The sequence below is a fragment of the Nannospalax galili genome, unplaced genomic scaffold, assembly GCF_000622305.1.
Source record: "Nannospalax galili isolate Female #2095 unplaced genomic scaffold, S.galili_v1.0 scaffold389, whole genome shotgun sequence".
NCBI classification, from domain to species: Eukaryota; Metazoa; Chordata; class Mammalia; order Rodentia; family Spalacidae; genus Nannospalax; species Nannospalax galili.
The window spans coordinates 606,525-620,165 of record NW_008360310.1 but is presented as its reverse complement, the minus strand read 5'-3'; the positions used below and the strand labels follow the sequence as shown (position 1 = coordinate 620,165).

At 45.8% G+C, this 13,641-nt stretch overlaps 1 protein-coding gene across 16 annotated transcripts in view; it reads right to left on the bottom strand.

Annotated features, from left to right (window-relative positions):
* Positions 1-13,641, bottom strand: part of Dysf (dysferlin) — a 216,495-nt gene that overhangs the window by 188,291 nt on the left and 14,563 nt on the right. For all 16 annotated transcript variants that reach the window (XM_029559433.1, XM_008824703.2, XM_008824706.2 and 13 more), the window contains exons 2-3: positions 2,992-3,047; positions 1,568-1,659 (exon numbers count right to left, since the gene is read on the bottom strand). In XM_029559433.1, coding sequence (XP_029415293.1) covers positions 1,568-1,659; positions 2,992-3,047 — 148 coding nt within the window. The remainder of the gene's footprint in view (positions 1-1,567; positions 1,660-2,991; positions 3,048-13,641) is intronic.

Below are 13,641 nucleotides of genomic sequence, written 5' to 3'. Positions count from 1 at the left end.
TATTTTTTATTTTTTTAAAAAGGTTATTTATGGCCTATTATTAGTAAATGTTTAATTTGTATACCTATTTTCTATACATATATACCCAGTCATGTAAAACTTTCTTGGGTGAAAAGGGGTCATGAGTAGAAGAGATAAGAGAGGCACAGAGTACCCTCAGCAGTGTGTTACTGAATATGTTAAAGCTGTAATGAAATGCTTCTTCTAAAAAAAATTATATGTATACCAAAGAATTATTTTTTTAAAAAGGTTATTTATGGCCTATTATTAGTAAATGTTTAATTTGTATACCTATTTTCTATACATATATACCCAGTCATGTAAAACTTTCTTGGGTGAAAAGGGGTCATGAGTAGAAGAGATAAGAGAGGCACAGAGTACCCTCAGCAGTCAGCTGGGCCCCCATCGCCCAGCCCTGCTTCAGAGGGCATGGAGAGTGCCCTTGCCTTCCCTTGGTACTCTATACCCTGTACCCACGGCCAGGAGAGCCACAAAGAAACAGTAATCATTAGATTCTTTTTCCAAGCTGTTAAGATTTCCAAACTTTGCAGGTGTTTTGCAAACTAGGCCCTCCTAGTTTCCTGATCTCTCCTCCTTCCCCTCCCCATCCTCTCTGGGGTCACAGAGCCAGGACTCCCTGCCCCAAACATAACTGACCCAGTTCCCAAACAAAGGCTCCCCTGCGGACAGGTCACAAAGCAGCCAGCTCATGCTTCTCAGGCCAGACTTCAGCGAACAGCACCAGGCCCACAAGCCCACCCAACACAGCTGCACGCTGTCATACCACTAGGTATGTACCACTGACCCCATCCCTACCTAAGTCCTGTCATCCTGTCACCATGTAGCCTTACAGGCTGTGCCTCCTGGCCACTCACACTCACAATCAACTCATCCATCAAGACCTCGCCCACCACTGCAAATACAAGGCTCAGGAGGCCATCCATCAAGAAAGAGCCTGCTTTTGCCACCAAGATTTTGCTCCTGAGAGTTTGCCACCTGGAAACCTTCTCCACTACATAAATGAAAGTACCTAACTAAAATCTGGCCTCAGAGAGATGCCAGGCTATTACCCAGGATTACTGTTCTGACTTCTGCACCACAAATCTCACCTCAGGTTATGCTTCTTACATGCAGGCCTCCTCAACTGCTCCCTGATACCTGCAGCTTCGCTTTACCTGCAGCCTCTTGGAGTGTGTGTGCAGCTGCCCTCATCATTTCGAATAATGGAAGAGGCAAGGAGTCTCCCCTCCCTGGAGCCACGGACTACAGCAGGAGACACGGAGCCTTCTCCTCCCTGTTCCCTAAGGCCTGCGCTCTCAGTGAAAACTCCTGGACATCTGATCCTAGCACTCCTACCTTCCCCTGCAGCCTGGGCACTCTTAACAGCAACCACCGCCAAGTTCCAAGGTCACAGCCAGGTTTCCTCCCAGCATCCACCACAGACCAGGCACAGGAGAGGCAGTTCTAAGTAAGTAAGGACTGAATGGAAGCACCATTTCTTAGGGGCACTGGTTCATCAAAACCTACCTGTACCTTCAAGTCCTAGGTGCTCCTTTGGCCTACTCACCTGTTCCTCCCCATTGTCTCATGGTCCTTAACCACGACTTGAAGCTCAGAGGCCTGGTCCAAGGGGACACCCTTGAGGTCCCACTCAAAACCCTGGAACAAAAGAGAAAGAGATACCTTAACCTGTAGCTTCAGGGTACTGAGCAGACACCCAAGAATGGTTCTTGGGGGTGAGCATGTAGACAGGTGGGTGGGTGGGTGGGTGGGTGGATGGATGAGTGGATAGTTGATGGATAGATGAATGGGTGGGTAGGTGAGTGTGTGGTGAGTGAGGGTATGTATGGGTGGGTGGATGGGTAAGTATACGAATGGGTGGGTAGGTAAGTGAATGGATGGATGAATGAATGAATGAATGAATCAGTGAGTGAGGAGTTGGGTGGATGGGGTAAATACATGGAAGGGTGGGTGGGTAGATGAATGGATAGGTAGGTGGGTTGATGGATGGAGTAGATGCGTAAGAGGGAGGATGGATGGATGGATCGATGGATGGATAGGTGAGTAAGTGGATAGGTAGGTGGATGGGTAGATAGGTGGATAGGTGTGAGGGTGGGTAGATGGGTGGGATAGATGGGTGGATTGGTGGGTGGGTAAGTGCATGAATGGGTAGATGGAGGGGTAGGCATGTGAGTTGATGAATGGGTAGGTGGGTGGTAGGTAGATGCATGGATGGGTGGGTTCGATAGATGTATGGATGGGTTGGTGGGTGAGTGGATGGATGGATGGATGGATGGATGGATGGATGGATGGATGGATGGATGGATACCATAGTTCCAGAGTTTTGTGATGGTAAGAGCTGGAGGCAACAGAAGAGGAAGTCACACTGCTGTGGCCTCTTCTCCCCACTCAGCCCCAATTCATCTCAGGAAACCAGGACAAAAGCACAATTGTAAAAAAGCCAGATGACCCTTCAGGGTCCTCCCAGACCAAGATCATATGGTCATTCAAAAGCCAAGCCCCTGGTGGGCAGGGTGAGTGAGTGCTGATTCAAGTAAGGGCAGTTAGAGGCCCCTCAAACCTCCTCAAAGTAAACTCTCACCCTACACCTCAACATTGGCCCCATCCTGCTTCAGAAGGATTACATGTGTACAGAGAATATCACGAAGGGACAGAACCAGAGGTAGCCATAGGAGACCTGGGCTACCACTGGCTTAATGGGGAATTTCTATGGGGAGGAGGCCTATGTGAGGGGAAACCAGGCAGGCAAGGGAGGCCTGGTTGGCCAGAGCTGGGAGCAGAGAAGAGAGATAACTGTCTGCCCTCCATGTCCCACTCACTGCGGGGTGAGATCTCCCATTACCCACCCAGGTTCCTAGGACACAAAGGATAGAGCTGGCATTCTTTCCCTCCCAAGAAGTCGCCTCTGGTGTCGGCTTTGCAGAGGCAGCAGGGACATGGAGAGGAAGGCAGGAAAAGGAACTGGAGTACCTCATTCCACACAGGGTTCACATTGTTCTTGATGACTTTGGTCCTCTTCTTCACCCCTGTGGAAGACAAGGAAGGGAGAGTAGAGACAAGTTCCACTGAGCCCATCCAGCCTGCCAGCTTCAACTGCAGAGACCCACACCAGGGCTCAACTCCAAAAGAAAGCTCAGGAAACTACCATGGCCTTCAAACACCACCCAGGAGTACCAATGGCTGTCACACTTCTCTCGGCTCTGGGAGCTGCTAAACAACGGCATCATTAGAAGGATGCTTTTAAAAGAAAATGTCAGAGCTGACTCCTCATGTACCATATCATCATAACCATTGTCCTTACTGCCTTCCTCTCCTCTCCATCTTCCCCTACACTGTGTTGGAAGATAAATCCAGAGCTCACTGTGTTAGACAAGCACTCTACCCGAGCTACATCCCCAGCCCCTTCCTGACTTTTCAGACCTCCCTTGAAAATGAACAATCAGGGCTGCAGATGTGACTCAGTGGATGGACTGCTTGCCTGGCATGCTCAAGGCCCTGGGTTCCATCCCCACTAATACATAAACCAGATGTGGGTAGTATAAGCCTGAAATCCCAGCATTTGGGAAGTTGAGGCAAGAGAGTCAGGAGTTCAAGGTCATCCTCAGCTATTCAGTGAGTTTGAGGCTAGGCTGGGCTACATTAGAGCCTATCTCAAAAAAAAATTTTAATAATAAAAGTTAAATTAAAAAATAAAATAATCATTTCAGAAAACATTTAATTTCTCTTTTAAAACCAGCCACCTCTACATATTGTATTACTGCATTTACATAAAATGTTCAGACAAGCAAATCCATAGAGATAGGAAGCAGATCAATCATGCCCTTCTAGGGGAGGACTAGGGAGGAGGAGAATTGGATATGATCGACAGCTACAAGTTTCTTTGGGAGCTGATGAATATGTTCTGGAATTAGATCATAACTGTACATTTAACCTGAAAATCATTTTAATTATTCACTTTCTTTTTGCTTTTTTATTTGTTTTATTCTACTAGTGATTGAACCCAGGTCCATATTCATGCTGGGCAAGCACTCTATCACTGAGTTAAAGCTGAGCCACATTCCCAACCCATTTTTCTATTTATTTGTTTGTTTGTTTGTTTGTTTGACTGTTTGAGACAGGCACTAGGTGGCTCAGGTTAACCTTGATCCTTCTGTAGCTGGTAGCCTCAGCCTCCCAAGTACCTGGGATTACAGGTCTACGCCACTAGGCCAGGTTTAATTGGCTAAAATCATGGTTTGGCAGTTTGTGAATTTTACCTGCATTAAAATAAAAATCTTCCTTCCCCTCTAAGACCTGGAAGGGGTTTATGGGAAATAAACAGACCCAAGCAACTCTACCTGGCTCTTGGAGGTGAGGGGAATCAGAATGGCTTTGGGGTTTAGACAACCAGAACTAACACTGTGACATTTGAGAGGTGATCCACATAGTTGCAAATAACAGACAACAGCTGCCCTTCCAGAGCAGGGGGCACAATAGTGTGGGTGCTGTCCCCAGTACAGTGGGCAGGTAGCCTAAAGGAAAAGTGGTGCAGAAGACACCAATGGAGAACTAACTGTTTCTAGGGCTGGCCTCTAGACTGCATGAGCAGACTGCGTTCATATCAGAGCTGGGCCTGGGAGGAAGCAGCCTGTCTTGCAGCCCCAGTCTCTGCTGGGTCAGGCAGATCTGCTCCTTTCTATGGGTGATCACCTGAAGGAAGCCACCTATTGGGTTGACAGGATCAGAGTGAGGAGGATCCCACCAAGTGCACTGGGATGCACACTCTCTACCACAAAGACATACAGATCTGCAGAAAGACATGACTATGGAGGAGCCCAGGAAAGGGCCAAGGACCTGATAAGGCTGTTCAGTTGCTCTGCACTGGCAGGAGCGCAGATGTGCTCCACCTGCACCTGACCACACAACAGTGGATGGGAAGGGGTCAGCCAGCCAAGGAACTCCAGCCTGGTTCAGGCCTTCGGACCACCCCCTACAACCCCACATGTGCAAGACTCCAGGGAAAAGCCTCTGGTCTCCACTGGACTGCATGAACCATAATAGTCCCTCAAAACTCTAGAATCATGTTCTAGGAGCCGTGAGTCCTCCAGAGTCCTCCAGAACCAAGCCTTGTCCGGGCTAACCCATCCCTCTGGCTGCTCAGCCTGTTCAAGTCCTCCCAGAGAAGCTCCCTCCTTCTCAGATGCATATCAATGACGTCAAAAAGGATGGTGGGCTCTGTAGGTACACACAGCACCACCAAACACATCCTGATTATAGTCTCAAGTTTCTGAGTCCCAGAATGCCATTCTTCTAAATTATTGAGGATCCTAAAGGAGCCTTTATTTAGAAGCGGAAACTGATGCAATTAAATATTTATTTAATTTCTTACTGTATGCTAAATATGTATCTTTATATTTAGAGACAAGTATCCCAGTCACCACTCATCAAAGAAGCTTCTTTTGCAACAGATGGAGACTATTACAGTTTCACAACTGCTCACACACAGAAGAATAAGTGTCTGAGAAATGCCCAGCCCTAAGTCACACATCTACAAGGAAACCTCTACACCCAAGTCTCATGGAACATAGTGAAACAAGGGTAGAGAGAATACTAATTCCTCTCTCAACTCTCATCAGAGAAGCACCCTCATGCAAGAGTACAGTGCACACAGAAGGCCACGTCTGGCCATAGTGCAGAGAATAAGAGACTGTAAAGAGTGTGTCCCTGGACCGGACTCCTATATTAAACCTCACCCATCCACGGCTCAGCAACCATTGCAGAAAGACTGTAAGAGCCAGGTTGGTACGTGATCATAAGGAAACAGTCTTCCAGGCCTCTGGGGACTTGCTCATATGAACCTAGAGCAATGGTGTCAGCATTCACAAGACCCATGAAACTCAATCAGACAAAACCCAGCATAGAACTGGCAGCAGGCCCCAACCTTAGCCAAAGAACCATGGACAGCTGGTTACTGCTGGGTGAAAGAGAGTTGATATTCTTTAAGGGAGAGACTCTAGATAGGCTGACTAGACTCCAATGGATGAGCTTGCACTGAGGGACAACAGGCTACACTCCATAGGCCTTAACATATGTGACAGAAGGCATGAAATCTGGTGGGGGGTCTGTAGGGGGATAGATGAGGAAAGGAGTATAAAGATGATTAAAATGTTCTGAATGAAATGCACAAAAAATACTTTGGAAAAAAACATATATATATATATCTTTAGTTTCAGTACTCAGGAAGCAGAGGTAAAAGGATCTCTGTGAGATTACCCTGGTCTACACAAAAAGTTCCAGGCCAGCTGGGACTACAGGAAAGACCTTGTCCCAATTTAGCTGGGCATGGTGGTACATGCCTGTCATCCCAGCACTCAAAAGGCTGAGGCAGGAAGATCAGGAGTTCAAGGCTAGCCTGGGCTACGTGAGCCCCTTTCTCAAAACAAAGCAAAAGGTAATCAATTTAAAATAATGATAATAGGCTGGACAGAATGCTCAGAGTTTAAGAGTGTGTACTGTTCTTGTAGAGAATCCCAGTCCCATCACCCACATTGGGTAGTCCACATTTACCTATAACTCCAGCTCTATGGGATCTGATGCCCACTTTGGGCAACATGCACACACGCGCACGCACACACACACACACACACACACACACAGTTTTTTTAAAAATAAAAAATAAATGTTTAAATGATAAAAAAGTTCAATACATGGCATAAGCAGACTATTTCTATGAAGAATTACTTCCAAAACAAAGGAAAACTAGAAGTGTCACTCTTTCACATCTTTGCAAATCTCTGCAATGTCTGGCTGGATGTTCATGTCTGCTCCTGCATTTACTCATCTCTTGACACTTTGTTTTGATTGCTTTCTGTAAAGAATATCCAGCCAGATATGTAATTGGAAGTAAGAGGGAGTGTTTTAAATATTTTTATTATTTTTTTAAATTATCTGTATGTGTGTAGATTTGTACACATGCGTTCTGTGCTGGAGTTACAGGCAGTTGTGAGTCACCTGATGTGGGTGCTGGCATTCGAACTTGGGTCCTCTGGAAGGGCAGTAGGTGCTCTTTACTGCTGAGCCATCTCTCCAGTCCCTACAGAGTGTATTTTAACAAACTTCAGGTAATTGTGAATAGTCTGAAATTACACATGAACTCAGCGGGTAGTCTTCCGGCTAGGCTGTGATTTTTTTAGCAAAGACAGACTCCATGCTTCTGTTACATTAGCCACTTGGTTCATATCAAGGTACCCCAGTTGAACACATGGATCCTTTTCTTTCTGAAGCTACTGCGAGTTCACTTCCTCGCTGTTCTCAGGGACACCATAGACTTCCTTACTGGCCTGGCCCTGTGTTAGTGGATGGAGGTAGAAAGAGATACCACAAGGCCAGAGACATTTTGGAAAGGGCACCAATTATCTTCTCGGTGCCAACATGGGCCTGGCCTGGCTAGACCACTCTGTATCTTCTTTGGGTTATGTAGCTGCGGCTCTCGAGAGCATTGGACTCACTTTGGAGTCATTCAATATTGGCCACTTGGGACTAGGGAGATGGCTCAGTGGGTACAGCACTAGTCACACAAGCCTGACAACCTGGGTTCAGATCTCCAGCACCCACATATAAAAAGTTAGATGCAGTCATATTTGTAATCCCAGTCCACCACTGCCAGGAGAAGATGGGAGGCAGAGACAGGGGAATTGCCAGAAGTTCTTAGGCCAGCTAGCTGGTATATATAGCAGAGACCAAGAAGACAGACCCCATCTCAATCAAGGTGGAAGGCAAGTGCACCAGAGGTTGTCCTCTGACATTCACACACATGTGGCATGCATGTGCGCACACCCACACAGTCATTACCTTCTAAGCCTCAGCTTCCAGCAGCACACTGACAAGTCATGTCTACTGCAGGGTTTTGACAGAGTGGGAGATGAAAGCTAAGTGTCTACTTCCCTTCCCCTATCATAGATCAGCTTCCTGTGGCCTCCAGGAGTAACACGGAAAATTCTATCTGCAGCCTCTCTTGAGTGGTCCACTCAGAAACTCATTTCCTGATGCTCACCGCAACATAATTAGGCAATATGCTTGGCAGCCCTGGGCTAAGTGTCCTCAGCATTTCCATTTCCTGTCTTCCCTGAAGATGAGGACAATGAAGGTCTTTGGTGGGATTTCATGAAGTCTTGGTTAGGAGAGCCAGCTCTGGGGCTCTTAGGGTGACACTAGGGAGGAGACACTGATGGCACCCCAAAGAGGACCAAACAAGAAAGGAAACTGTGAGGCTGGGGAGATGGCTCAGTCATGAAGTACTTACTGCTGCACAAGCATGAGGACCTGGGTTTGAATCCTAGCATCCATGTAAAAAGCCAGGCATGGTGGCACATGCTTGCAATCCCAGTGCTGGTAAAGCAGAGACAGGATTCCCTGGGGCTTGCTGACAGAATCAGTGAACTCCATATTCCAGGGAACCAAGCCCTGACAAAAAACCTCTAGCACACACATGGTGGGGGGGTGATATACATACGAGTAATTTTTTTACAAAATGAAGGAAACATTAGCCCAACTCATCAAGTGACTTACAGACTCCAAAGATAGGGAAGGCATATTTGCTAATCAGAAAACCATTAAAAATACAGTCCTAGAGCTGGAGAGATGGCTCAGTGGTTAAGAGTACTGCCTGCTCTTGCAGAGGACCTGGATTTGATTCCCAGCACCCACATGGCAGCCAGCAACCATCCATAGCTCCAGTTCCAGGGGAGCAGATGCCTTCTTCTGGCCTCTGCAGGCATTGCACACACATGGTATATTCACATCCATGCAAACAGAAAATATTTACACACATAAAATAAACAAAAAAGCTGGGCATGGTGGCACACATCTTTAATCCCAGCACTTGGGAGGCAGAAGCAGGCAGATAGATCTCTGTGAGTCTGAGGCCAGCCTGGTCTAAACAGTAAGTTCCAGGCCAGCCAAGGCTACATAGTGAAATAAATCTCAGAGAGAGAGAGAGAGAGAGAGAGAGAGAGAGAGAGAGAGAGAAAAGAAGAAGAAGAAGAAGAAGAAGAAGAAAGGAAGGAAGGAAGGAAGGAAGGAAGGAAGGAAGGAAGGAAGGAAGGAAGGAAGGAAGGAAGGAAGGAAGGAAGGAAGGAAGGAAGGAAGGAAGGAAGGAAGGAAGGAAGGAAGGAAGGAAGGAAGGAAGGAAGGAAGGAAGGAAGGAAGGAAGGAAGGAAGGAAGGAAGGAAGGAAGGAAGGAAGGAAGGAAGGAAAAGAAAGAAGGAAAAATAGGGGGCTGGAGAGATGGCTCTGCAGTTAAGAACACTTGCTGTTTGTCCAGAGGACCTAGGTTCCATTCTCAGCACCCACATGGCAGCTAACAGCCATTAGTAACTCTAGTTCCAGGGAATCAGACACCCTCTTCTGGCTTTTGTAGGGCCATGAATGCACATGCTGTACTTACATATGTGCAGGTAAAACACTTATACACATAAAAATAATAAAATATTTTTTAAAATATAGGTAGTTCCATCCTCAGCATGAATGCAGCCCTGTCCTGTGCCTGGTCATCAATTCTGGCCTTGAGAGATGCAGCTTTTCATGTAACAGACTCCAAAAACCAGAGCTTCTGCTAGATAGTGGCTCGGCCCTCTCCACAGATGTCCTGTGGATTGGTGCCAGCATTCATGAGAACTGGAGAGAAGACCGCATTTCCATCTGCAGCCTGGATGGCCCAGCCAGTCATGATTCTGATTCTGGGTGTAGGTGCCTAGGGCAGTCATGATCATGGAGGCAGAGGTAATTTCAGTGTGAGGGAAGGAGATTGGGAGTGAGTGCTTTTTGACTAAGAAACTCTGTAGGGAGGGAGAAACATTTTGGCCTACATAGCTAGACTCCGTTCTTAAAAGTAAACGATAAATGTATTTTACCACAATTGTTTTAAACTCCTTGGTGATGATAGGGAGAACACAGATAGTGAGCCTGGAATTGAATGGCCAGTGCCAGAGCAGGGAGGGCAAGGGGTAGATAGAGAATGTCATTCTCCAAGGTTCTAACTGAGAGAATACCTGGCTGTGGGGACCCCACCTAGAGAGAAGCAGAGGCAGCGGGGAAGACAAGTGTTTGGGACAGGGAGGTTATGAGAGTTTATATTGACTGTCAACCTGACAGGATCTAAATTGGATCCCTGGACATAAATTTCAGAGCATGTCTCTGTGGGATTTTCTAGATTAGGTTAATTGAGGTAGGAAGACCCACCATAACCACTAGGCTAATGAAAAGGAGAAAGCGAGCAGAGTGCCCCCATTCAAATCTCTACTTCCTGACTGGAGACTCACTATGACCAGCTGCCTCAAGCTCCTGCTGCTGTGACTGCCCACCACGATGGACCGTGCCTTCAAACTGTGAGCCAAAATTTCCTTCCTTAAGTTGTTTTTGTCAGGTCTCTTGTTGCAGCAACACAAGTAACTAACAGAGAGGCAGATCACAGCTGTTTCTCTCTGGGTACCAGGTGGCAAGGCTTGTACTCAGAAGCTACAGGGCTTCAGAGCCCACAGGAGACTCTCCTCCTACAAATAATGTTCCATGCAGGGTGCTCTCTTCACCCTCACTCCTGTTGGAGAACTACAAGCCAAAGAAACAACAGGAATTCAAGTATCAGCAGACCACTGACAACTGAAGAGAAAAAAGCAAGGCTGGGCTCTGCTGAGAGGCAGCTGTGTTCTTGGCACTCAGACCCTGCCTCCCATCTGTGAACTCAAGCCTATGCACCCCAAAGCCTAAGTGACTGTCACTCCTCACCAACAGAACACTGCCCTTCCCATTTTCAAGCTCCTCACCCCCATATTTCATGAAGGGCAGTGGGTGAAGGATACTCTGCCTGCCATGGATAAGGGTGCTCTTGAAACTCAGAAATCCAACTGGAACTGGACGACATATTCTTACACAAAATTTTTTTGGTGTTGCTGTTTTGAGACAGTTTCACACAGCTCAGGCTAGCCTTAAACTTATTATGTGGACGCTGGCCTCGAACTCCATGTCTTCCTGCCTCTACCTCCCCAGTGCCGGTTTCACAGGTATGCACCACCACACCTATTTTTCTGAATCAAAATCAAAACAACAACAAAAATTTAAATAAGGAAGATATTGGAAACACCCATGAAAAAATGTTACTATTGTTAACATGTAAAGAGTACTTGCTGGGGCTGGTAAGATGGCTCAAATGGTAAAGATGCTTTAACCAAGTCTGAGGACCCAAGATGGACCTCTGGGACCCACATGCTAGGAAAGAAGTGACTCTTGAAAGTTGTCCTCTGATCTCCACATCCATGCCATGCACCCACACACATACATACACACACATACATATGTGCACACACATACAAATAAATAGATAACTTTTTATTGAGCTTTTAAAATTTCATACAACACTTCCCACTCAAATCCAGAACCCCTTCCCCCAACCATGCCTCCTCCCATTCCCCCACTGAATCCTATGCACTCTGCCATACATGCTAAGTCCTACTCATTCAGGTGTTTGTGCCCAAATGTCCTTCAGTGTAAATGCATCCCCTGGAGTCTAGTCAGCCCATCCAGTGGTCATATGTAAGTCATATCTCCCTCCCCCAGCAGCAATCAGTCTCAAATAGTTCTCAGTCTAGTGCTGGCCCTCATCCTATAAATAGATAACTTTTTAAAAGAGTACTTATAGAAAAAAAAATACTACCTACTCTCCAAATTTGCAGATTAAAAAGTAATTCAGTAAGAAACATCTGGTAACAGTTAATCTTGAAATATCATGAATGTTTCTATTTTTTTCAAAGATCTCATGTAGCCTAGGTTGGTCTTGAACTCCGTATGTAGCCAAGATTGACCTTGAATTTCTGATCCTCCTGCCTCTTATCACCCAAGGGCTGGGATTACAGGTGTGCACTACCACTCCTGGTTTTGTGCAGCGCTGGCATGAAACTTAGGGTATCCTACAAATTGGGCAAGCACTACACCACCTGAGCCCTGTCTCTAGCCCAACAACTACTTTTTGAGCCTTAAGAGACTGTCAAAGATTTACATGATCTTGAGAAAATAAGTCTTCAAGCTCTACTGATAGGAGGTAGAGATGGTATAGGCTTTCAAAAGGGCAAGTGGGAGATTCAGCAAAGCCTCAAAATCATCCACAACACTGGCCACAACGCTGCTTCAAAACTCTCCCAAAGTAGTTAGACATGCAGGTGAAGATTTAGCCATCAGGATAGTCCCCACAGCAAGAGTATAAGTATTGAATATAAATATTAATATATTATAAATAATATAAATATATTTTCAAATATAAATGAAATGTGGTATAGATCCAGGTATGGTCAAACATGGCTGCAATTCCAGCAATTTGAAGGCTCAGGCAGAAGGATTCCTGAGTTCAAGGCCAGCCTGGGCTCTATCGTAAGGGGGAAAAAAAGTGATATAACTTAAATCCTCACCAATAGGTTATTGAGTGAAGTAATTATTGTGCATTCATTTAATAAAACACTCTATAGACAAGTTAAAAGGTTATGTAGAAGAATGCATACTGACATAGAAAACACCCTTGGTTTATTTTTGAAGAAAAATTCAAATACGCAAACATTCTGTGGTGGGTGTTCTCTGGAGAAGAAAGTAAGGGCCAGGAGAATTCTGGTGACTGGCAAGGCTGCCCAGGCACTGTGCCTTAGCCCAGGTGATATGACAGGGTCTCCCATCACTGTGTATTCATGAATGCAGGTTTTCTGTTTAGGTTACTATTTGGGGCACACTGTTAGTATTTAGGGCTGTGACCTCTGTGTACCCCGGGCTCTTGAAAAACATTGCTGACCTCCCTGCACTGCATTCAGCAGCCACTTGCTCCTCCAGGGATGTCAACTCAGACTGTCCCCTGACTTTGCCCAAGGTTCCCCAAAGAACTAAATCATTCTCATGCGAGAGCCACTGTGTGTCAACTATAATTTTTATTTTACCTATTTATGTGTTAAAATGTAAAGAAAAAGGGTCTTGGAGGAAGCGTGACATATTATTAATGAATTTGTTCTAGTGACAGGATTTGGAGTGTCTTCCTTTTTAGACAAGATCTGACTATGAGGCCTGACTGACCTGGAACTTACTATGTAGGTATCATTCTAGCCTCATACTCACAGAGACTTGTCTGCCTCCTCCTCCTGAGTGTTGAGATTAAAGGTGTTTGCCACCACACCCAGCTATTTTTTTACAATGAATATATATATCATGTTTCTATTTTTTTACAATGAATATATATATATCATGTTTTTATTTTTTAATATTTTGGTTTTTTTTATTTTATGTGTATGAGTGTATTGCCTGTGTGTATATAAGTGCACCCGAGCCGTGCAATGCCCTCAGAGGTCAGAAGAGGGTATCAGATCTCCTGTAACTGGAGTTATGGACAGTTGTTAGCTGTCATGTGGGTGCTGGGAATGGAAACTGGGTTCTCTGCAAAAGCAGCCAGTGCTCTTAACTGCTGGGCCATCTCTCCAGTCCCCATATCATGTTTTTAAAAAGAAAACAAGGGCTGGAAAGATGGCCCAGCAGTTAAGAGCACTGGCTGTTCTTGCAGAGGACCCAGGTTCCATTCCCAGCACCGACATGGCAGCTAACAACCGTCCATAACTCCAG